This window comes from Kogia breviceps, chromosome 8, assembly GCF_026419965.1.
Source record: "Kogia breviceps isolate mKogBre1 chromosome 8, mKogBre1 haplotype 1, whole genome shotgun sequence".
In the NCBI taxonomy this organism is placed as follows: Eukaryota; Metazoa; Chordata; class Mammalia; order Artiodactyla; family Physeteridae; genus Kogia; species Kogia breviceps.
The window spans coordinates 95,823,942-95,850,375 of NC_081317.1; the positions used below are offsets into that span (position 1 = coordinate 95,823,942).

The 26,434-nt window shown below is 39.7% G+C and overlaps 1 protein-coding gene across 2 annotated transcripts in view; it reads right to left on the minus strand.

The window, feature by feature from the left end:
- Nucleotides 1–287: 287 nt before the first annotated feature.
- Nucleotides 288–26,434, minus strand: part of AUH (AU RNA binding methylglutaconyl-CoA hydratase) — a 169,613-nt gene continuing 143,466 nt past the window's right edge. For both annotated transcript variants that reach the window (XM_059071221.2, XM_059071223.2), the window contains 4 exons: nt 11,349–11,536; nt 7,983–8,033; nt 6,409–6,456; nt 288–2,146 (listed from right to left, as the gene is read on the minus strand). In XM_059071221.2, coding sequence (XP_058927204.1) covers nt 2,069–2,146; nt 6,409–6,456; nt 7,983–8,033; nt 11,349–11,536 — 365 coding nt within the window. In that variant the 3' untranslated portion in view covers nt 288–2,068. The remainder of the gene's footprint in view (nt 2,147–6,408; nt 6,457–7,982; nt 8,034–11,348; nt 11,537–26,434) is intronic.

Consider the following 26,434-nt stretch of genomic DNA (forward strand, 5'->3'; position numbering starts at 1 on the left):
GCAAACATCTATACAGACAGCTGGGCAGACACGTTGAAGTGACTACAGGATGAGGTCTTTGCTTTCAGATACACTCCATTGACTTAATCACTCCAGGGACTTAATCAGAACGTGTTAGGAAATTAAATGGCGTTCAATCAGCAGCAGACTACAAATCCAAGTTAGGAGAGGCAAGTCACTCAGCACACTCAATATTTTTCCCCATGAACATAATTATTTCTTACTCAGTTAGAATGGAAGTGGCATTTGCACATGTCACGGACAGAGCCAAGGGGTCCTGAAACGTCTGAAGGATGATGAAAACAAGGACCAGCACTTTATTTGCAAATTACCCTGCAGGAAATGAATGGTACAAGTTTATCAGCAAAGTGTACACACCACCAGATACAATCACCACAGAGCCGAATGTAAATTTTAATAAGCTCCTTTCATATGATGGCGATCAGCTGAGCAAACATCGTAGTCTGCACAGTGTCAGCAGCAAAAGTGACAAAAGAGCACAGCGCTTGCTGTAGTACAAGGATGCGCATAGTAAGCAGGCCTGCCCCCTGGCAGGGTGCCCATCAGCTGAGGTTAAGTCCATGCTTACCTCTTTCAAGGATTTTAGAATTGAGATTGAGAGTTCAATTTCTCAAATTAAAAAACAAAAGTTTCGGTGCTTTAAAAAATTCCAAGTCTATATGCTTTAAAAGAGCAAGGAAGCTGTGGTACACAGAGCATGGGAATGCATGAAACAGGCAGTCACCCGTGTGTCGAACTTGACTTCACTGCAATGAAGCACAGATGCAGTGTTCGGGGACAGTGGGGGGACCCCTGGAGCCGGCAAATAACAAGCACAGGTCCTGGAAAAGAGGGGCTTCTCCAGCACTGCTGGACTCAGCCCTGGATGCAGCCTCAAAAGGCAGTGTGGTTTGATCAAATGAACACAAAATAAAGCTAGTCCAAATTCGTTCAGGGAGCTGTACTGCTCTGCTCCCTTTTGCACACTGAATTCTACAGCTGACTATTTCCCACACACTTCCTATCTGTCCTGCAGGCAAGGCTATATAAACTCACACACCCCTGGAGCTCCTCCATTTCTAGTTGCTTAGCTGGCCAAGGGTAGAAAAGCATGATGTTTGTTAGAATGGGGAGAGAGGGGTGATGTGTTCACCTCCTTTCCTTACTGAAATCAGCTGCAAATAGCTGGGGAGAAGGAAGCAGAAAGCAGGCTCCACTTCACCCTTAATCCAGGACCAAGCCACTTCTAAGGGCCAACCTTGGGTGCACCATTTTATTTCTGGGTTAGGCCAGGGGGCCAGGCCACTTGCTAGGAGGGCTTAGAGGTACAAGAATTCCAGGCCTCCAGTTGGCCTCCACAAGGCCTTTGGTCCCGGTCTCTGACTGGATTAATTCTCCACCATCCATACTGTATTCTAAGACTGACTATGTAAAGAGTTCACCTGACAGAATCGGCAATGGAAAGGTGGTTTCTTCTAAAATCCAACATGCAATGATTTATTCAATACAAAAAGAATGGGGTAAGAGAAAAATTTCCACGTTTTCTTTTCACTAATTTTACTTATATTTGATAATTTTCACTCAGAATTCTATCAGCTCCTTTTTCAGTATGAGATGTATGTGTGTAGGTGCATGTGTACAGTCCCTTGGAAACTTTATTTGGTATAACTTCATATTTTTGGTACATAGAAATAATTTTATTTTCATACTGTAGCACAGGAGACATACAATCAATATTTTTTCCTAGCGTGTGCAATATATAAATTATTCACATTAAAAAAATTAAGAACAGAAAGCCTCATATGCAGGAGGTATTTAAAAATGTATACCTAATTTTGAAGTGGCGTTTTTGACAGTATATACTATTAGCTTTATAAATCTGAATGAAAATGATGATACACATTTGAACAAGTACATATAGGGGTCCACTCCAGATACTTAATTCAGTATATGGATAACTCGCTCTTCACTTTGGTCGCTGGGATTCCAGATGCTGAGGCATACGTGAATCTGAAAGATACTTCCAGAAGTATATTTATTACACTGGCATTTTAAAGATTTCTTTCTTCTACTCTCCTTTATAACGAGGGGTCCTTTTCTCTTTAAAAGCAAGAAGACCTTCAAGTCTGTCTTTCGTGGGAATAGTCTAAGAGAAGCAAAACATTGTTATCTATGCCAAAAAATAAAGACAATTGTAAAAGTTTAATGAGCTTTAACTAAGGAAACTAATTAGAAGACAATCTAAAAATTTGAAATCATTTGAACAATTTAAATTATGTGACCAAATTTTTTTTTTTTTTTGCAGTACCCGGGCCTCTCACTGTTGTGGCCTCTCCCGTTGCGGAGCACAGGCTCCGGACGCGCAGGCTCAGCGGCCGTGGCTCACGGGCCCAGCCGCTCCGCGGCACGTGGGATCCTCCCGGACCGGGGCACGAACCCGTATCCCTTGCATCGGCAGGCGGACTCCCAACCACTGCACCACAAGGGAAGCCCTATGTGACCAAATTTATCATTCTAACTCTAAGATGCTTTTTTTCCCATTTCAAATATACTTCAATAAAATTGACTTTATTTTTTTTTAGACAATTTTAGGTCTACCAAAAAACTGAGCATAAAGTTCAGAGTTCCCATATACTCCCTCAAGTGCCGCCCCCCACTGTTTCCCCTATTATTAACATCCTGCATTAATTTGATACATTTGTTACAAGTAATGAGCCAATATTAACACAATATTATTAACTAGTCCATAGTTTACATTAGGGGTATTCCATGGGTTTTGACAAATGCATAATGTCATGTATCCACCATTACAGTATCACAGAGAATAGTTTCACTACCCTCAACATCCCTAATGCACCGCCTAGTCATCCCGTATCCCCCATCCCAGTGTCTTTTCCAGAATGTCATATAGTTGGAATCATATAGTATGCAGGCTTTTAAGACCGAAATCCTTCACTTAGCAATAGGTATTTAAGGTTCCTTCCTGTCTCTTCCTGGTAGGATCGCTCATTTCCTTTCATTGCTGAAAAACACCCCACTTATACATGTACTACAGTTTATCTTGGTTGTTTCCAAGTTTTGCAATTAGGAATAAAGCTGCTATAAACACCGGTGTGTAGACTTTTGCGTGGACATAAGTTTTCAACTCATTTGGGTAAATACGTAACAACATGATTGCTAGATCATGTGGTAAGACTATGTAAGAAATGGCCAAACTGCAGTATCCTGTTTTTATTTGCATTTCTTAATGACACATGATGTGGAGCATATTTATCTATGCTTATTTGCCATCTGTACGTCTACTTTGGTGAAGTGTCTCTTCAGACCTTATACCCAGTTTTTAATGGGTTATTTTCTTACTGTTGAGTTTTGAAAACTCTTTGTATGTCTTGGATACATGTCCGTTATCAGATATATGTTTTGCAAAGATATTTTTCCCAGTCTGTGGCTTGTCTTTTCATTCTCTTCACAGTGTCTTTTGCAGAGTAGAAGTTAATTTTTAATAAACTCAAACATCAGTTTTTTCTTTCATGAATTACACTTTTGGTGTTATATCTAAAAAGCCATTGTCAAACTCAAGGTCACCTAGAATTTCTACTATATTATCTTCAAGAAATTTTATAGTTTTTTATTTTACATGTAGGTCTATGGCCTATTTTGAGTTAATTTTTGTGAAGGGTGTAAGGTCAGTGTCTAGTTTTGTTTTTTTTTTTGTAGTTGAATGTCCAGATGCTTCAGTACTATTCCTTTTTAAGACTATCTTTTCTTCATTGAATTGCCTTTCCTCTTTTGTCAAAGATCAGTTGACTATATTTGTATGAATCTACTTCTGCGCTCCCTATTCTGTTCCATTGATCTATGTGTTTTTTCTTTTGCTAGTACCACACTATTTTGATTATTGTAGCTTTACTGCAAATCTTGAAGTCAAGTAGTGTCATTCCTCCAACCTTGTTCTTTAATAGTGTGTTGGCTAATCTGGGTCTTTGGACTTTCCATATAAACTTTAGAACTGGTTTGCCAATATTAAGAAAATAACTTTCTGGAATTTTTATTGGGATTGCATTGAATCTATGATCAACTTGGGAAGGAATGACATCTTAATAATATTGAGTCTTGGGCTTCCCTGGTGGCGCAGTGGTTGAGAATCCGCCTGCCGATGCAGGGGATACGGGTTCGTGCCCCGGTACGGGAAGATCCCACATGCCGCGGAGCGGCTGGGCCCGTGAGCCATGGCCGCTGAGCCTGCGCGTCCGGAGCCTGTGCCCCGCAACGGGAGAGGCCACAACAGTGAGAGGCCCGCGTACCACAAAAAAAAAAAAAAAAAAAAAAAAAAAAAAAAAAATAATAATAATATTGAGTCTTACTATCCATGAATATCAGATATCTATTTGTTTAAATTGTGACTTCTTTCACCAGAGTTCCCTCTTTAGCCTGTTGATGTGATGAATTATATTAACTGATTTTTGAGTGTTGAACAAGCCTTGCATATCTGGGAAAAAATCTCACTTGGTTGTGGCCTATAATTTCTTTTATATATTGTTGCAGGTAGCTTGCTAATATTTTGTTGAGGATTTCTATATCTATGTTCATGAGAGAGAATGGTTTATAGTTTTCCTTTCTTGTAATGTCTTTAGTTTTGTTATCAGGCTTCCTTGTAATGTCTTTAGTTTTGTTTCCTTTCTTGTAATGTCTTTAGTTTTGTTTTGTTATGGAATGAATTAGGAAGTATTCCTTCTGCTTCTATTTTCTGGAAAAGATTATAGATAATTGGTGTAATTTCTTCCTTAAATGTTTGATAGAATTCATCAGTGAAACCATCTGCGCCTGGTACTTCCTATTTCGGAAGTTTGTTAATTATTGATTTAATCTCTATAACAAGCATAGGACTAATCATATTATCTGTTTCTCCTTGGATGAATTTTGGTATATTTTTGTCTTTCAAGGAATTGGTCCATTTCATCTAGGTTATCAGATTTGTGGGCATATATAGTTCACAGTATTCCTTTATCCTTTCAATGTCCATAGGATCAGTAATAATAACCTTTCTTGCATTTCTGATATAATTTTTATCTTCCTTTTTCATTGATTATCCTGACTAGAAGTCTGTCAATTTTATAGATCTTTACAAAGAACCAACTTTTGGTTTTGTTTTCTATCTACTGTTTCCCCTTTTTCAATTTCCCTGATTTCTGCTCTAAGGTATTATTTGTATTCTTCTGATTTGGGATTTAATTTGATCTTCTTTTTCCACTTTTGAAAGGTGGAAAGTTATTATTGATTTTAGATCTTTCTTCTTTTCTAATATACATATTTAATGCTATAAACTTCTCTCTAAACATTGTTTTTCATATATTTCCACAGATTTTGATAAGTTGTATTTTCATTTTGATTTAGTTCAAAATATATTTTAATTCCTCTTGAGACTTTCTCTTTGACAAATGTTATTTCAAAGTACACTGCTTAACCTTATTAAAAAGATTGCATCTCACCACTAATAGGTGGGGTTCCATCTATCCTTCTGTTATTGACTTCTAGTTTAATTCCATTGTGGTCTGATGGAACACTTTGTATGATTCCTGTTACATTTGATAAGATGTGGCCAAATATGCTTTTAAAATTTTTCTTCAGACTCTGAGGTTGTCCATTTGTAAGAGGTTTGTAATTTAGTTCACTCATGGTATGTGCTCATCAATGACAGGTGGTAATTTATATATACAGACAAGGCACAGAGTAACACTCTAGCTACTGCTCCTAATTCATGATACTACCATGCTTAAATGGGAGCTGACACAGTTTCCAATTCTCAGAAAAGGTAGAACAAAACTCTTTTGCTACTTTAGATGCCTTAAAACAAGCACCTAAAGTATCTTTCATTTAAAAAAGGATGGGAGAAAGGAAGGGAGGAAGGAAGATTTGTTCCTCTATAAAAAGCCCTATTAATTTGTGTACAAAAAAGAAAACTGTATATGTAATCGAACTAGTGAACTTTCAGTGGGTAGGAGGAAAGGTTCAGAACATCAGGAAAAGCCAATGAGTCTCAAATACTGATGTTTCCTGGAGGCACGTGCTTGCTCACAGCTGCCTTCCTCACACCTCTCTACCCTGGAGTGAAGGTTCAAGACCACACCCAGAAAACACAACATGAGCCAGAGAGACAGCTACAGCACAAATGGTACTAACTTAACTATTCTAAGCATTTTCTAAATTACGTAGACAGGAGCCATTAGTATGTGGAACAGAATCAGTTGTAAGAGCCGGTAACAGTCAAACAGCAGAAACAAATAATTTCAACCCATCTGTATGATTTTGTAATAGTATATATATATCATGTTTCAGTGATATATAATTTAGTTGACTTATACAGAAGGTAAGGGGTATCTGCATTGAATTTGTGGTTGTATTACATACCTGAGCATAACAAGCTTCTTCTATGGCTAATCCTGTTACTAAATCGACCTGAGGATAAAAATATAATTCATTTCAGCAAGAATTACTTTTTAAAATACAGTATACTCAATAGAAATTCAAATGTAATAACCTTATTCCAAAAGAACAGAATTCTTTGATGTAATATAGCAAATCAGAAGTACGACCAGCACGAGAAACTCTGGAACCAGGCTGCCTGGGTTCAAATTCTGACTCTACCACATGGGAGCTGTGTAACCTTCGTTACCCAGGTTATTCAACCTCTCTTGCCTCAGAGAGGTGTATCTGAACAAGGAGTTAATTACAGTATCTACCAAATGGGGTTATTGTGAGGATCAAATGAGTTAATCGAGGTGTAGTCTTTATAAAGTACATAAGCTATATATTGGGTTGGCACATAGAGTCATATAAGGATTTTGCTATTAGCATTGTTACTGTTTTTTTTTTTTTTTAGAGAATTTTTAAAAAATTAATTCATTTTATTTATTTTATTTTTGGCTGTGTTGAGTCTTCGTTGCTGCACGTGAACTTTCTCTAGCTGCGGAGAACAGGGGCTACTCTTAGTAGTGGTGCACGGGCTTCTCATTGCGATGGCTTCTCTTGTTGTGGAGCACGGGCTCTAGGCGCGTGGGCTTAGTTGTTGTGGCTCGTGGGCTCTACAGCGCAGGCTCAGTAGTTGTGGCGCACAGGCTTAGTTGCTCCACGGCATGTGGGATCTTCCCGGACCAGGGCTCGAACCCGTGTTTCCTGCATTGGCAGGCGGATTCTTAACCTCTGCACCACCAGGGAAGTCCCATTATTGTTATTATTATGTAAGAATTTTTAAAAACCAAATACTTTGTAAATTTTTAAAAATGTATTTATTACTAACATATTTAACCTCTTTTTACTGCTGTGAAGGCCAGGAAAATATAGTGGCCTCTGGGTCTGCAAGGAAGAAATATCTTTCTTCAAAATTCCTGTAATTAATTTATCCAAAATACAACTGCTGTAATGAAAAGCCCAATGTAAATGGGTACCTGCATTGCTCCCTTGCCCTGCTTACTTCTCCCCTGTCCTGGGGCCTCCACTCCTTTGGAGTTATCTCTCCAGAGTAACCCCAGGGCCCCCTGCAGGGTTTATATGTGTCTCACTGCAGAAAGCACATCAAGAAGTTAAAGATGGTCTCCATCTTTAGAAGGAAATTTGAGCCAGGAAGTTCTCCTTAGAACATTTTTTTATAATATGATACTGGTGCTGAGAATACACAGAATGCCCTTTTCCTTTGGTTTTCTATGAACTACTAGCCATAAATCTATTAACTCAATGGCATAAATAATAAGCATGTCATATGCTGCAGGGCATCAGTGAAATTACTGAATTCTGTGATTATGATACTGAAGCAACAAGAGATATAAGCAGAATGCAGTCACTGATGTAGCTAAAGAGAATCTCAGTAGCTTTCAGTAATCACAGCAGTGAAACAGCTATATTTTAGAATATTAAAAAATAACGGTTCATTTAAGTTAAATCTCCACTACCTATTCCAACAAGAAACTAAAACTTAAGGCACTCACCTCCATCCCTTGATTAATTGCTAATTTTGCCACTCTCATTGCAACAGGTCCCTAAAATTCAAATTAAAGAAACATATTTTAATTATTTATGCAAATCATGTTGTACATCTCAGTCAAATTCAGAAATTCCCTTTGCTGGATCCATGGCATAGAGGCAACAATGGCTGTAAGATAGTTGATGGAAAATTTATTTTAGGAGCCTTGCAAGGCCTTAATTAAACAGCATTTGTAATAATCTATTGCACCAGCATGTTATGCAGATTTCACAGGATGCTGTGGCACAGCAAACTATACGCTTGGAGGTCAGCAGGTGGTATGTGTCCAGTAGAGGGCTTTTCATTGTTCAGCAAATTTCCCTACAAGTTAAGTAGGAAAAAGAAAAGGAGGTAAAGTGTTTGGCACAATAACACATCCCTTAGTGGTTCAACAGAACCCTGGGCTTGAGATGAGGCTGACACTATTGATTAACATGGGATTCAGATATCAACTGTTTCAGGCAGTGGAGCTGAATTTTTCTTCCCTGGGCATCAATAACTAACCACGATGATGATGTATTAGTAACGATGCATCCTCCAGGCAGTGCTCCCACATCACACAAAAGCTTCAAGTCCAAATAAGTCCTTCAGGATCTGTGAGGGTCACAGAGGAAAGAATTGGGAGTCCTCTGCGAGAAGGGACACATAACTTTGTCTTAGAAACCGTAATCCTCCAGATGGAATTTGATTATTTGATCACATTTTAAATTCCTGAAAATTGTTTATTGGGTGATGAATTAGAACTCAATGGCATGTTTTATTTATTTTATTTATTTTTAAATTTTTTTTGCGATTCGCGGGCCTCTCACTGTTGTGGCCTCTCCCGTTGCAGAGCACAGGCTCTGGACGCACAGGCTCAGCGGCCATGGCTCATGGGCCCAGCTGCTACGCGGCATGTGGGATCTTCTCGGACTGGGGCACGAACCCGTGTCCCCTGCATCGGCAGGCGGACTCGCAACCACTGCGCCTCCAGGGAAGCCCCAATGGCATGTTTTAAATCATCTTTTGAATTAAAATGCAAGAGGCTCTAAATAACAGGCATAACAAAGGACTCCAATAAGTGAATGCATAAATGTATGGTGGCATAAAAAATGCCATTTTTCGGTTATCTACTTTAACCTATCTAAATTCTCTTCCTAAATCACATGCTGAAAAATCTTTTTCAGAGACTGCAATTTTCTGAGTCTTAGGCAAGTATCTTAGTTAGAATCCTTCCAGATGTGATTTGTATGTAAGTTACGTATACTAGTTTTTTTTTTTCTTTCAAGATCATCAATTCATTTTTTTTTTTTTTTAAACAGAGTGCTCCTCTCAACAAGAAACTTATCCATTCACTTTTATTACCAGTTGACCCAGACAAGTGCTAGTCAAACTTCCATATGGACACAACTCCCCAAGCCCCTGGTTAAAATGGAGATGCAGATTCAGGGGTCTGGCATGGGTCGGGGATTCTGCAAGTCTAACATGTTCCCAGCGGATGCCTGGACTGCTAGTCCCCAGACCACACTTTGGGCGGCAAGGTTTATAAAACTGGAGAAACAGGAAAATGAAAATGCTATTAGATATAACGTTTAATTAGTTTCTCTTTTAAAATAAAAAAAAAAAAAAACAGTGCCTCTTCTTTATATACAAACATTTTTCCTAACATAGAAAAATGGAAGTAACATATAATACAGAAATCACCTAGAAGTACTAATTTTATAGAAGCTTTCTAATTATTTAGAAGACTAATCATTTAGTAACAAGGTCTGTAAAAATGAAGATTATTCCACATCAAATTGTTTTGTAACTTTTGTATACAGTTTCACAGTTACACATTTTCCAAAGTCATTTGACATCTCCCTTCACCTGGGGAAAAATTAATTTCAGCAATTAATGTTCTCAGAGGCGTGGCCTTCAGATGAAAGAGACGATGAGTTCTGCCTGGTTTACCACGTGGTAGGGTGCAGCCAGATGTCAGGTTGGAGGTGGGGAGAAGGGGGCTCTCGGGAGGGGTGAGCTGTGGGCAGTGATGGCATTAACAGCACTGCAGTCACAGGAGAAAGAGCCAGTTCCCAGGAGTGAGATAAGGAACCTGAACCACAGAGGTGCCAAGGGGCTAATGAGCCACCTGGGCAGAGCTCTGGAACAGGGAGCTGAACGCTCCCATCCAAGGATCAGGAGAGGCTGTGAATCTCGGAACTCGGGAGCTGTTTTTTTTTTTCTTAAACTAGTAAAAGTCTTTTCTACTTGCTCTCTCTCCATCAATTCAGAGTATAAGACTCTGTGTTACCTCATATGGGGAATAAACTATATAAGGGCCCTGACCTGAAAGAGCTTATAGCTCATAACTTAACTGAGAAGGACTGAAGTAGCATCAACAGCAGGCAGTGTGGTTTTAGAAACCAATTCAAATGAGAGGACCCGTCTGACAGCTCTCAGTGGACAGGTACATCACAGCAGACCTGGGCCTTGTCTTACAACAAAGAACTCCAAGGATGCCTCCCGAAACTGGATGCAAAACTCCAGACAAATGTGGAGGGTGCATGCATTTTTCTAGAGAGAGATTTCATGAGATTTCCCAAAAGGACCCATGGCCTTTGGTTACAAATACTGAGAGGTTACAAATACTGTTTGAGTTAGACAGGAAGTAATTTTGACTCCAGAAGTTATAAAACTTTACACGCCATTAGGAATAAAGATAAGTCACTAATTGTTTACACAGTAAAAATCCTTTAATCCATGATTTCAGAAGAAAGGAATATTTGAAAAATACTCCTAAAAGAGTGAGAGAACCAAGAAACCCTTAACACAGGTCCCTCGATGCGCTATTATTAATATTACTCATGAGGATTACGATCTGTGAGTAAATGTGCAGTGAGTCCCAGATTTGAAGTGTAATTGTGAGGAAGCATACTGTGCACAAAGGAGTTAAAACAATGCCTACATCACCATAAAAACAAACACAATAAGACACAGAACTGGTGCTGTTCAAGCAGGTTATCTCAGGTTATGGGATCTCAATGAAAGCTCACTTGGCATAATCGACTCTGGGCTCCTTACTTGTGTTTCAGTTTGGGGGCGATCCAGTGTGACAGCCCATCCATCACTGTTTCTCTTCATGTGTACAGTTCAGGTCAGAGGGCTAGCTGGCAAACAACTTAAGTTGCTGGGAAGTTCTGTCCCCCGTGATAAACATGCATGTGATATATTATCAATGTATGGCTACAACAGGGGCCTCAGATTATCTTCAAATCTTAATTTTAATTCTGAAGGCTCTTAATATTAATCTAGTCAATTTGTTATAAAGTTATTTAAAAAAGAGTAAAAAAAGGAAATGCAATTAAAATACCTGAGGTAAAAACTCTCTTGCTAGGTCCAAGGCCTTTCTATAGGCAGCGTCCCCCTCCTGGTTCTGTTCCAGAACATGGCTGATCAAGCCCACTGCTTTGGCTGCCTGGCCATCGAGCACACGTGCAGAGAAGATGAGCTCTTTGGCCAGGGACATCCCAATGGCACGTGGCAGTCGCTGCGTGCCCCCTGCAGAGGGGATGAGACAGAAAATGCAGGCAATGATTTGACACCCTTTCCTTTTAACATTTCAATGTTTCATTTCTTCTTTTATAAAAACAAACCAGGGCCAGAAGTTTATATGTCAAAATTAGTAACTGGAAAAAACTACTTCAAGACAGAACCTAATTTCTTAATTAGTTTATAAAATTATTAATACCCCAAAAGCACTTAAGAACCTTATATCATTATTAAGTGATCCTGACACTGACCATTACTTGTACCATGGCTGGTGTGTTCCTGAATCCAATCCACAATCATTACCAAGTCAGGAACCACAGGGTGCACCGCAGTTGCGGGGGTCAGGGGCTGGTTGGGGAAGGAGTTTTCTCTCCCTCAGCCAGTTCACCAGAGGAATGACAGGTCCATCAAGCTTGGCATTTCCCTTTCAGTTTAGATAAAACATCAAATTCTGAGCAATTCAACTCATGTGCTTTTGAAGACTCATTTACAGTAAATGAACCATGAACTAATTTTAATTTAACGAAAATAAAAACAGATAATTACTCATGAAAACAGGCTTCGTCCCGGGGTTTTACTTTTCAGTGCAAGTACTAATCATCCCCTGATGCATTAATCCATTAGATCCATCTATCTGCTCACCCCAATATCTTTGAGTGAAGAGACTCCCAGTCTTTAATGATATCTTTAATGATATCCCTATCATTAAATAGAAAGTTGGACAAAAGCAGGTAATATTCTGACTGGGAGCTTCAATTTCTACCAACAAGAATATGACAACAGCTGCAAATCTTAAATCTTATCTTCTAAGTCTTATCCTTAAAGTGGAGGCTGGACTGCCCAGGAGGCCAAGGAAAGGCTGACTGTGAAGGTTCAGAGGACAAAAAGCAAACTGATGGCCAAATATCTGACAAGCTCATGGTGTTTCTCTGGCCCATAAAGTTTAAACTTTTTTTCTGCACTAGTTACCAACATTTATAAACTGGGTGGGTGATTTCATATAAAAGCTAACTTGTACCTGGAAGTTAACTGCAGCTGCACCTTTTAGATGCAATGCACTCGAGTCTGCCATGGCCTCCACCACTTCCTGCTACTCCAGTACTACAGACTGAGAAGTTTTGATTTTCTTTAAGCAACATAAAAAGGCAGGCAAAATACACTCTTATTCACATCTCAACCAAAAGTGGGGGGGAGACAAGTTTCAAGAAAGCATATTTCCCTTCAATAATTAAGTATATTCCTACATGTTTAACAAACAAAGCATGCCAGCATTGGAAGAACATAGCTTATCGATGCTATTATTAAGCAACCATGTTGAGAACGATGACCATGTTTTGAAAATATAGGTGATTAAAAAAAAAAAAAAGGAAACAAAAATAAACCTCAAAATGATTGACATTTTCAGTAGGGATTGTTTTTGAACATTAAATGAGTACTGCTTCTGTAAATTGCAGTTACTTATTGCTCACACAGCCCAAGCAGTTATAGATGGTAAATTTAAAGGTATGTTACACAACGTGGCAACAAATGTGTGTGAAAAAATGAAGCACTGACAAATTTAAATCTAACTGTAAACAATGATGTTGCTCGGTGTAGTAAAGATAGGTCTGAAAACTTACGGAACAGGCTATATGGAAAAGACAAGTTATTTACAGTGTTTCCAATGGCAGCTGATTAGAACAGAGATATAAATAATACAACCCAGATAGCTATATTTACTCATGGAGCTGATGAGGATTTTCATGAGACTAAAGTACTTACGGATATAGTATTCATGATAAGCACACGTTAGGAAATGATTCTCTGCTGTGTTCTGTGAAAAGTTTAATGTAGATTGGTCAAAATTAACAAATGTGACCCTCAACAGTCATTGTTAGTGCTGCACTTTTTATTCAAGGGAAACTCAACATTTTGCAAGTCCACTTAAGCCCATTCATCGTATTATTTTGTTTATGGCATTATTCTCCAGGAATAAAGATTTTATAAATATTTAACAAAGGAACAGTCATGAAACTAACATCATGAAACAGAGCTGAATGGCACTGAACTCTAAGCTTTGATGGATGAAACGGATGCAAACCTAACCGTCTGCTGCAGGGCATGATGTGAGTGTGAGAGGCCTCGTGCTGAAGAGACCTTTCTGCTCTGTTGAAAACACTGCATCATAGGATCCAAGGAAAAATCCTCAACTTGGCTCACCAACCAACACTGCATCCAGGATTTGGCTTTTTTGGTTGACATCACAAGCTATCTACTCTAGGAACCTCATGTAAGTGCAATCATACAGTATTTGTCCTTCTGTATGATGGACAGAAGGTATGTGTCAGAACTTCATTCCTTTGTAAGGCTGAATAATACTCCATTATATGAATATGTTTTGTTTATTCATTCATCTATCGAACACTTGGGCTGCTTCCATCTTTGGCTATGAGGAATAATACTGCTATGAATACGTGTACACAAATATCTCTTCAAGACCCTGCTTTCAATTCTTTTGAGTAGACACTCGGAAGTGGAATTGCTGGAACATACAGTAAATGCATGTTTAATTTCTTTGAGAAAGAGCCACACTGTTTTCCATAGCTTCACCATTTTATACTCCCACCAATAGGGCACAAGTGTTCTAACTTTTCCACATTCTTACCAACATTTGTTACTTTGTGTTTGTTTTTTGATGGTAGACATCCTAATAGGTGTGAAGTGGAATCTCATTGTGGTTTTTGATTTGCATTTCCCTAACAACTAGTGATGCTGAGCATCTTTTCATGTGCTTATTGGCCATCTGTATATCTTCTTTTAAATTGGGTTGTTCTGCTGTGGTTTGATTTGAAGGAGTACTTTATATATTCTGGATATCAATTCCTTATCAGATACATGACTTGCAAATATTTTCTCCCAATTCATGGGTTACTTTTTCACTGTTGACAGTATCCTTTGAGGCATGCAAGTTTTTAATTTTGATGAAATCCAATTTATCTATTTTTTCTTTTGCTGCCTTTGCTTTTGGTGTCATGGCCAAGAAATAATTGCCAAATCCAACGTCATAAGTTTTTCCACTGTTTTCTTCTAAGTTTTGTACTTTCAACTCTTACATTAAGGTATTTGATCCATTTCGAGGTAATTTTTGTATATAGTATAAGGTAAGGGTCCACCTTCACTCTTTTGTGGGCAGAAATCCAGTTTCCCTAACACTACTTGTCAAAAGAAACATTCTTTTTTTTTTTTTTTTTTTTTTTTGCGGTACTCGAGCCTCCCACTGTTGTGGCCTCTCCCGTCGCGGAGCACAGGCTCCGAAAGCGCAGGCTCAGCGGCCACGGCTCACGGGCCCAGCCGCTCCGCGGCACGCGGGATCCTCCCGGACCGGGGCACGAACGCGCGTCTCCTGCATCAGCAGGCGTACTCCCAACCACTGAGCCACCAGGGAAGCCCAAAAGGGACATTCTTAAATAGTTACACAAATATGTGATTTAATTTGCTCATTCTTACCAAAACTTTATCTTTAGGAAACCTGTTTGGTAAGAAATTATCTGGCCCACTTTCATATGCTGCATTCAGTTTGCAGAAATCAAAGACTGATAGTTTGAACTATACTTTTACTTTATGGAATTAAAGGTAACTGACTCTTCACTAGCTCCAGGTATATAATTTCAACCTTTACAAAAATGATATGACCTGTTCAGTTTGCCTTTGTCAATTAATACTGATAGTGTGAGCAATGAGCCGTACAAATGGAAGTTACTGAACTGCAGTGCAATACGACACAAAAAAATAAACATGATTGATGTGGAATCTCAGACTTCTACAACCATCTCAGGAATAGTTACTCCAAACAGAAAATCTTTTTATGTCAACATTCCAGTCCAGTTTGGAAGTACTTCTGTTTATGAACAGCTATTTTCTATTATGAAATAAAGCAATTCGCTCGTTAGGGAAGCAAAGTTCACTACAGCATTGCATCCTGCAACCCGAGAGATAAGATGTGCCACCGAGACCTGGTGTGGAAGAAAAGGCATCAGATATTTTAAGTTCCAAATACAAAAAGACGTACTAGAGAGAATTTATTTCAATTCATCTTTTATTAATTCTGAATACTAAATTCCAATATTAGCTTAGAGTTAGGTAGAAGTGAAGACAGTGTGTTGTACTTCTGCCTGTTGGTTTTCTTACACCAGGCTTGCTTCTATAGATCACACAACCTGCTTAGTTCCAATAGGGGTTCGAGTTCAGGATCACTAAAGTGCCATCTCTAGATACAGTCTTGACGACTGGAGAAATTAAACAGTAGAACTAAAGATAGGGTTGTCCCCAGTGGAATTAAAATCATTCCACTCTGATAGCCGCCCTAATGTATTCAAAATCACACAGGTCTGAGACTCTATTCAAACTTACACTACTGTCCATCCCAAGAGCTTCCAGAATGGAGCCCTGACTCCTAGTTGGGCTCCGCTCTGAGACTCACAGAGTTTTAGTAACTTGCCCAAAGTCACAAAGTTAGGTTGTAGAAATAGGATCCAAACCTACCTCTGCCAGATTCTTATCTACTATGCGGTAAGACAGTAAAGAGCAACTTATGAAATAAGTTTGTAAGCTGCTTGATAAAAGGTATGGTATATATAAGCAGGTACATAATATAAGTAGGCATATACATGTATCAAATGTATCTAGAAAGTTATCTCTGTGGGATCAGCTGTTAGATAATGATCAATTTTTTATTCATTTTGCCTGGTTGTATTTCAAAAATGTTCTGCAATACTAATATGACACTGTAATAGGAATAAAAGTGCTACACTATTTTTGAAGAGCACAGTACAAGGAGACAAAGAGCCAACCACTGGGTAAAAGCCTCTCAAGCCACTTCCTGCCTGTGTTCCCAGGAAGTTCTCCAGGATCTGGGAAGCCTCAGCTCTCCTGGGTTGCAATGTTAACACTAAGGGATCATGGTATCAGGAGGTCATACACTCCCGTGACACTCCTGCAGGTACCCCACAGTACTACCAAATACGAGGAGAAATATGAACGGAAGCTGAATCAGCTGTATTTCTGTCATTTCCACAATAACTTACAAGGCTCCTGCTGAAATACAAGTAATTTAACCCTTTCCAGGGGCAGTAAATTCAGGGCATGTTTTGCTTCCACAAAAAACAACTACTGTTGAGTCACTTCATCATCTACCGGAAAAAGGCATTCTGTGGCGTCCCATGAATCCTCATGAAGATCCATCAGAGTAAGAAGCAGAAACAGCGTGCCAAAGCCACATTATTATGTTATGAAGAGGAAGCATCTTGGACACTGACCCTTCCCTTTCTAATGTGGGAATGCTCAGAAAATGCCAGTTGTTTTCTAAGGCTTTTTGCTTTGGCTCTGTCATCAAGGAGATTCTGATTCCGTGGGCTCTGTTGACCCACTGCTATAAAACATGAGGTAGGAGGTGATTCATTTTTAATGAGGCAACAGAATTTACATAACCAAGTGAATATGCACCATTTCAGAACAGTCACCCCAAATGCTGTATACTTGTTATTCAGGACCATTTTGGAATTCCTCTTTTGGAACTCATTTCCAAAATGACACATTTATTCACTCATTCAAGTAGTTATTGCAGCTTCCTGTTCTGGGCAGATGGATACAGCTGTGAACTAAACAAACCCCTGCTCCCAGGAGCTGACACTCCTGTGGGGAAGCCCACAATAAGAGTAGAGTGTATCAGGGTGTGGGGTGTACACAGTTTAGACAGGATGGCCAAGGAGGGGCTCCGAGGAGGTGACACTAGAGCCAAGAACAAAAGGATCCAAGGAGTGGATACTGCATAGGTCTTGTGGGGACCGTGTCTGACTCACAGAGCAGCACAGGGAGACCAGATGGCTGGAGGAGGCCCGGATCCCATAGATCCCCTGGGCCTGCAAGGACCTACGGACTACTGTGAGGATGACAGAAAGCCACGGGGCATCTGAGAGCATCTTCTGAAAACAGTGGTGTAGGAACATCAATCACTAGTGAAGGTCTGGGTCTGAGGACAAGCTATGGTCATTATGAGCCAAGAAGATGGAGGAGGTAGGCAGATGTTCAATACTACTTGTGGCAGGGCTCCAACAGGCTCAAAGAGAAATTTCAGAACAACTACCCACATGCTTCCGATGTCTGTCATGTTTTGGCTGCCCAACACCCACTGCCCCCATTAAAATCCTGCTCTTGCTTTTGGAGAACACTCCCCCCCCCCCCACACACACACCCTGATGTACTCAACCTGGGACAGTAAAGAATCCCTCCAGTGGAGACCAAGATCCTCCTTCTCTCTGCCCTGGAACAGCAGGGCAGGCATCCGAGTCACGTTTGGTCCACTGCATGTTACTTCTCAGGACTAGGAGTCCTGAATGGGTGATCTTGTAACGTGGAAACTTTCTAAGCTTACAGGCAATGCAGGGGCAGCAATGTGCCAACCTGATGATTTTTGTATTGTGTTCTTGCAATGGTGCAGACTGTGTGTTTCCAGGGCTCCTAAGGTCTAGTTTGGGCTCTAAGCCTTATTCTCTAGCCAGCTATTGATTCTGGGAAACTTGCAATAAACTTCCTCTTCATGTAGGGTAGCCAAAGTCAATTTCTACTGTGTGCTTTCCAATACCATGAATGATACAGTGACATACTAGGAGTTTTGTTTTTCTCTCTCTTTCAAAAATAGTTAGATGAAGCTGGATGGGAGTTTATTTGCTCTACTTTTCCCAGATAAAATCCATTCGATCAATCTCTTAATTTATTGGTCAAGTGACCTAGTATGTGCCAGACGCTGTCTCAGGTGCTGAACAAACAGCAGTGAACCAGATAGGCCGTCCTAGATCTTACAAAGCTTACATCTTACATAAAGAAAGGGAAGAACAAGAGCAATAAACAAGCACATGGACAAGAGAGAACTGAGGTTGTGGTGAGTGTTACAAAGAGAATTTAAGGCAGGGAAAAAGGTTCTGAGATAATCATAAGACGACTAATTTAGACTGGATGGTTGGGGAGGCCCATGTCTGAATGCTAACAGGGCAGTGACATGAAGATCAGACAGAATGCCCAGTGATGAGATCAGCCATGCAAGGGCCCTAAGGGGAAGCCAAGCTTAGCACTGAGGAAGAGAAGGAGGCCACTGTAGCTATGGGGAGAAGGCTGTGAGGGAAGTGGCAGAAGTGAAGTTGGACAAGCAGGGTTCAGATCACACAGACGCAGTGTAGTTTTACATCTTACTCGATGTGTTATGTAAAGACACTGGAGGGTTTTGAGTGGAAAGTGACATAATTCGATTTGTGTTTTAAAAGATCCTTTGTAAGGCTGGCAGAGAACAGACTGTAGGGGCAAGATCAAAGTGGGGTGCCCAGTTGGAGACTACTGCTGTCCTCCGAGTGAGGTATGAGACCAGTTTGGACTGAACTAGGGCAGCATAGGCAGGGAGAGGGGGAGGGATTTGGGGTGAGTGTCCAAAACTGCCAGTAAAATGGATGTAGGGAGAAAAGGAAATCAATCTAATGCCTACATTTCTGGTTAGAGTGTAATTAGTAAGCAGTGCTGTTTACTGACACTGGGAAAAAAGAGGCAGCAGGGGTGCACCCTGGCCACGTTAAGTGTGGGGTGTCTTTTATGTACATAAATGGAGCAGTCACGCATGTGACTGGATATGCAGTCTATTGTTCATTAATAATCACTATCATACAGATGGCATTCAAAGCCAGGGGCCTGGATGTGATCACCTAGGGAGACTATTTAGATAGAAAGGAGCAGAGGAGGAGTCAGCAAGACGCTGAGAAGTGCCCACTGAAGTGAGTGAGGTAGCAGAAATGCAGGAGGAAGGTGGTGCTCATCTGGACACCTACCCCCACCACTACTCCCCCAGCCTTCTTCCCGTGAAGTCAAGTCCGTAGGGTTCTTCTAGGAAAGACTTTCCTCATTGAAATAAAGACTCCCAGGAATAAACAGGCCTTCTCCCAGGATGCTTCCATGTCTACATGTGACACTTGGAGCAATGACAGCCACCTTGTGACCATAACGGAAGCCAGCAAGGGCAGAATCGTCAAACTAAAGATGGCACAGCAGAAAGACGTCACTAAGCTGCTGAACTTACCAATCCGGAGACTGCCCTATGCTGTGACTTCTTGTGATATTACACTGTATTTTCTTATTGTTTAGGCCTCCTGAAATACAGTTTCCTGTTATCTGTACCAAAAATGTCTGCAAGTGTAGATGGATGAAGGAAAGAGATCTGAACACACATTTTGGAGAGTAGAAAGCACACTAGGGAAGTAATGGCAAGACTGCTGAGCAAAACCAATTACTCATTGGAGATTTGTGGCCATGAGATGATTAGCATGGTTTTTTCTAGAAACTCCTAGCCATCTGGGGGTAGGCACAGAGCAGGCATGTAAGCTGGAGCTTCACGAGACAAGTACAAGAAAAGACGAGGAGCTAGACAATAGCAATAGTTGACATGCACTGTGCAGACACTATGTAATAATACCAGGTCAACTGTCCTAAGCACTTCATAGGTATTTAATTAGCTCATTTAATCCTTATAATTCCCCTATGAGGTGGGTGCAAAGGTAGTTAAGGTCATTTGTAAGTAAGTCATGCCACCAAAGACCATGAAGTATAAATTGGATGAGGAGAGGAAGGACTTGGCTGAGAGTGAAAATGTCCATGGACATGATGATTCGATGAGATCCAAAAAGAACTGGAAAGTAGGATGTTGCAGAGTGACATGCAGGGGTCTAGATTCAGAATGAAGCCATTACTGATGACGCTGAAATCTAGGGCACAACCATGAGGGTACTGGGCTAAGACAGATGGTAGGAGGTGAGTTAAGAGATAAGTTGGGTCATGACAGGAGGAATAGCGAGAGTCACTGCTGCCACCTGATGAGCGTGGAAGTCAACAACAGCGTGCTGATGAGGAGCAAGCAGACCTGCAAATGCCTGGTGTCTGTTCACGTGCAAATCTAATTCTCTTTTTGGCACTCAAATTTGGGAAGCAGGTAGCTCTGAACCACTGCCTGAAGCCACAGACAAACTAACAGGATGAAAACACTCAAAATGGTGTCTGTCATATCTTTTGCATGTGATTTATCAATAATACAAAAATGAGTTTGTAATTACAGTTTTAAAATAGTTGATTCTTTCCCTTTATTTATTAATTTTCAAGATCAAAAGGCGGTTCCCTAGCATCCTCCAAAGGTGACCAAGAAATTTTTAATCTTTGAAACCACCACAAAACTGACAACTTTTAACACAGTTGAAGTATTAGACTCCACTGCAGTTTTTCTTAATTGATGCTCAAACTACCCCATCTTTGGTCAGTGGGGACTTACTTAGATTGGCTCTAGGGTCCTACTGACATGACCTTAATACTCTTTGATAACTTGTTACCTGCTATCACAAAAATGTTCTAAGCTCAACTTGAACATCTCCTCCCCAGACCTTGAATCAGTCACTTTCCCAGAGCCCTGATTCCTTTCAGTGGAGCTGCATTTAAAAATTTAACACTTCTACTCATATCGTGACCAAGCTTACCTAAAACAGCCATGATTTCATATGAATGTTCTGTATATTCTTTTAATGATTTTGCATTTTGTTTCAAGATTCTGCTTCTTCAAACAAATGAGCATCAAGGACGAGCATTAACAAATGAACACGGGGGCTTCCCTGGTGGCGCAGTTGTTAGGAATCCGCCTGCCAGTGCAGGGGACACGGGTTCGTGCCCCGGTCCAAGAAGATCCCACATGCCGCAGAGCAGCTGGGCCCGTGAGCCATGGCCGCTGAGCCTGCGCGTCCGGAGCCTGTGCTACGCAACGGGAGAGGCCACAACAGTGAGAGGCCCGCGTACCACACACACACAAAAAAAACCAACAACAACAACAAAAAACAAATGAACACGGGAGTGAGTTCTTTGGTAGTCAGGAATTCACTATGTAATGCTAACAGATCTTTAACATTTTCACTGTCCACTTTATTAAAGCCAACCTCTTTAAAAAGAGCTTTAACTTTATTACTTTGATTTAACCACTTCCTTGATACCATAAGAAGTCAACCACAAAATCTGGGGGCCAGTTTTCTCAAGGCTGCACTTCTTGCGGAGTGTTTGCCATCGCATAGGGAATAAAACTCGGGCTCTATTATAATGGAAAAATGAAAATGGGTGCTACCTCAAGTGGTAAAACTGTTTTAATCATGTAACAAAATGTTTTCATCTCTATGTATTATTTAGACAGAATGAAAATATATTTGAAATATCATATTCCTTTAAAAAAATTTCCATCATTTTAATCTATCATTTTGAGAAGGCATCAAGAACCATCGCTCCCCGCACACCCCCAGGCAAGGTAATCCTCTCCTGGGATTATAGCACTTTTATTAAAATAAGCTTAAAGTAGCAACCTCTATATCAGCAGCGGCTTAAACACAGAAAGCCTGTTTTTGCCAGAGAAGACAAGAAAGGAAAACTATCTGGTCTCCTCCCACTCCTCTGTATTCCCTGCTGGCAACAATCTGGGACTGCCACCCTTCTCCTCCCGGACCAAAGTCCTAAACTGATTAAGCCAAGTACAGATGCTACTTTCCTTTTGCATATTTACATGTATTTAAATAATTTAAAGCAAGCTTTGACATTTCACAATCAATTATAATGTAATATGTAAATAACTGAACATAATTTATAGTTTTGGATTATAAATTATGTTTTAGTAATATGTACAAGGTAGAAAATTCCAAGTTTTTTTTTTGTTTCTGGGTTTCCTTTTAGCCTTTGTATTTCCCTCCTCTCGTGACTTCATGGAGAAAGAAGCCATGCTAATAAAGGGGGATGCTTACAACAAATCCTTTAAGTTGTAAAGTTATATAGATACTGCAATTCAGGGCATTTTGTTGGTACAATTAGAAGCAGAAGTGATCTCTGACTCTTACTTCTTAAGTAAATATCCCTTTCGATGATTTCTAAATCCCCTCTCATAAATAGGAAGTTCCACTTAAGGTTATATTCTCCTTGAATTGTGGAGGAAACATTACAGTAAAATGTTAACTTTGGATTAAAATGCCTGTTTCAACTGATTACTGTGGAACTCTGTCAGAGGGCTTTAGGCAAGAGCTTTCTTGACAGATCTGGGCTAGATGCTTACAAAACTGACTTCCTCTCACTTTTACAAAGAAAGAGAAGTATGCTATGTGAACAAACATGGCATGATTACTGGTCTCAGAATAGATCATGTCACAATCATAAAAAAGCATAAAAATATCTATTCTTCAATTTATGACCGATGTTTAAAGTGTTGTAATACTTTGTTTCCTGAGGCTTTTTATTTTTTACCATGTTGCAAAACAATGAGAGAACACACACACACATACACACACACACTCACACACAGAAACAAACAAGACAGGAATAAATGAGAAGGAAATCTGACTGGCTAAACCCCAGCAGAACCTACCTAAAATACATCAGTTTGAGCTCTACTTGGCTTATGCTAAAGGACACTTAGCAAAATCTTAAAAACTTTTTAAGAACTGGGGCACGGAAAAAAAATTGTCCATCAAACTTTTTTTTTTTTCTAGAGCAAATTAAGCTGACTAGCAACAAATTAAAGGCTTTGCGGTATAGCTTTCATTAATATTTATTCTAGAAGGTTTTCTTGACTATCATCCCATTCACTGTTGGAGAGACAGATTAAGAACAAAACTTTATTTTTAAATGTTTACATATACTTTTTACATCAAATATCTGAAGCATTATTATATATTTTTTAACTTCCAAAGAATATATCGTTATATACTGCATGAAACAAAGTACCTTACTTTTTAAATGACTTGTGCATTTGGGGCCACCCAATGTCCACCAACAGCGCTGCATGCTCCTCTGCCACTCTCTGCAGCTGTGGGGGTTCTGAGCTCAGGTCCCTGGTGGCTCCAAGGGGGTTGCTGGAGGCTTCCTTTACAGGAACCTCTCTCCCACCCTGGCATAGACAAGGGGTAGGCAAATGACTTAAGTCAGGCCAATCAAACTATCTCTTGCAACTTGGATCACGAATGGAGCAATGGAAGAATGGAGGAAATGGCTGGGTTCATCAACTCAAGCAAAGGCTTCCAGGCAAGCTTATCTAAAGTTGTGCTGCCAGATATAACTTTCTGTGATGATTCTGGGCTGTCCAACATGGGAGTCACTAGCCACTAGTGGCTACTGAGCACCTGAAATGTGACTAGCTTCAATTTTAAGTTTTAATTTTAGTTCATTTTAATCAGTTGAAATTTAAATAGCACATGTGGTCAGCAGCCACAGTACTGGATAGCCCAAGTATAGAGTTTCCTGCCCTTCAGCTTCTCGTGAGCTCATTTTTGGTTGCAATATTTGTTTCTGTTGCAAAACCAAAGAAACTTTGGTACAATCTACGGTTCATTGCAACATGTACAGAGTCTTAGTGACACAGTTGAGGTGCAAGGTCTGCAGACTTCCCCACAGCTCACCTTTCCCGCAGGAAAAGAGGCAGCACATGGCTAGTGAAAGATGTGTGTTCTACAGTCTAGGTAACCTCTGTCGTGCCAAAATGAGCCAGAAGCCAAATGATTCATCTGTTCTTACAATACTGCTGAGCCATATGCAAGCAAAGTGGGTATCACAAATGAGATTGAAACAGAGATATTGCTAACAGCCTTCAACATAAACCTATCCTAGGCTTGATTAAAGTTAAATATAGTAATTGCTCAGAGAAAATAAAACTAAAAGAAAAAAGTGATCCAATGAACTCTTCCGTTATTTTGATTTCCATCTCGTGGCATACATTTATTAGACAATTTACTGTTGCCACAGTAACAGAAATTTCCTACCTATAGTAAAAATTTTGTGCCATAATATGTCACTTATGCATGACTGTTCTATAGGTAACATATTTTCCATTTTATCCCCAGTTATTTATATAAGTATGCTTTATATATTATATACGATAAATATATTATATTTGGTTTAGCCATAATAGTTATTTACAAGTATATCACAAGGATTAGGACTAGGCTGGATATCTCCTCCCTCTTGAGATTACTTATAAATATATGTATATAATCGTGGTGTCAAATGAATATATATACATATATGTATATATGTGACAGCCTTAAAGAAAATTCTTGATTAACTTTCTTTAATACAGTGATATTTACTGAAAATACAATGTTTCACCTTTACCTCAGTGGATGAATCATGTAATATAAATTAAATCCAGTATAAATGAAATCAAATTTAACAGCTTGATATCTCTCAAATACTGAAAACAAACCACTTACGCAGTAACGTTCCCTAATCCAAATGGATGGTGACTATGGTAAAGCATAAGCCAGGTAGTCTGCGTTTAAGAAGAAACAGTTTCATCATCTCTAATGATTAAGTATAAATATGGACTGTATTAGTTATATCATGTGCATTGCAAGTCACCTCAAAACTCAGTGGCTTAAAACTACGAACATTTACTCTTTCTATGGGCCAGGACTGGCTCTGGGTCCCTCGTGAGGCCACAAGTCCTCTGTTTCCAGGCTCATTCACTGGCTGTTGGCAGATTCCCTTGGTTCCCTCTGCACGAGCCACTCCCAGGGCTACCTTTTGACAAGGCAGGTGGCTCCGCCCAAAGTGAGTAATTCAAGAGAATGCACAAGATAGAAGCCACAGACTTCTAATAACCTACTTGAGAGGTGATTTCCCACCTCTTCTGCCATATTCTATTAGACAGAAGTGAGTCAAAATGCCCAGCATTCACGAGGAGAGGAATCACACATGGCATGAACATTTAGAGGCTGCCTGCCACAAGGTCTAAGATTGATTAAGCAACACACACTGTAAAAAGGTCATCTTTTCTTCTGCCCATCTTTCCTTTACCAAAAAGCAGTTTTTTTTCCCCAGAGCACATTCAGACTATTTCCCAAAATTTTAAAATCATCTTTCATTATTTCAAAATCGAGGAGATGAACAGAACATGTTAACCATTATCTTGAAAAAGTAATGGGGGGGGTGGGAATAAGGAGAGTATAAAATGGAAGCTGTTCCTTCTGTAAAGCGCACTCCATTAAAAACACAGTCTCTGCCAACTACGATCAGCAAAGAAAGTGACACCCACATATCAAAGGTATGTCTAGACTTTCTAAAATGCACTGATTTAACTGATCAGCAAAGAGTGGACACTCTGCACTTCATAAAAATTGGACCCTGATATTTTCATTAAATGGGGAGGGGGAAATCTAATAAATGGCTTAAGATCTTCAATATCTACATGTTTTCTCTCTGGATAACAGAAAACTTCTGGACAAGTAAAGAAAAGTAGAAACTTATTGATAAAAGAAACAATGTGTATAAATATTTGACTAAATGACTAAACAATGGAGTGAACATGAAGATCTGAATACTTTTGATTTTTCTTATCAAAAGCAGGCCACATGATAAAAATTTGAAGATTCTGGCACAGCAGCACCGTTATTTACTGAGAATTTACTATGTACTATGTAATTTAACAAATTATTTCTTATAATTTTTGCAAGAATCCTATGAGGCCACTACTATGACTATTCTTATTTGATAAATCAGGAAATCAGAGGAGCAGAGAGGTAAAGTAACCAGCTCATGCCCACTAGTAAACCAGTGGGTGTGAGTGAATTAGGTATGTCTGATTCTGCAGCCCACCTGCTTTTCCTAATGGCAAGCTACCTCCCCCTAGAAGAGATCAGATGTGCAGCTCCTCAAATAGTTATCCTTTGGTAACCCAAGGCCTTGGTGGGAGTTAGTTAGCATAACAATATAACTGGACAATTGGAACAAAAGGAAAAATGAACCCACTGGGTGTGGTATCAGAGGCAATGAACAATGGCAGAAAGCTTCAAATCAAAAGCACCACACAGTGGTAAACACCCAGTGGGAAAA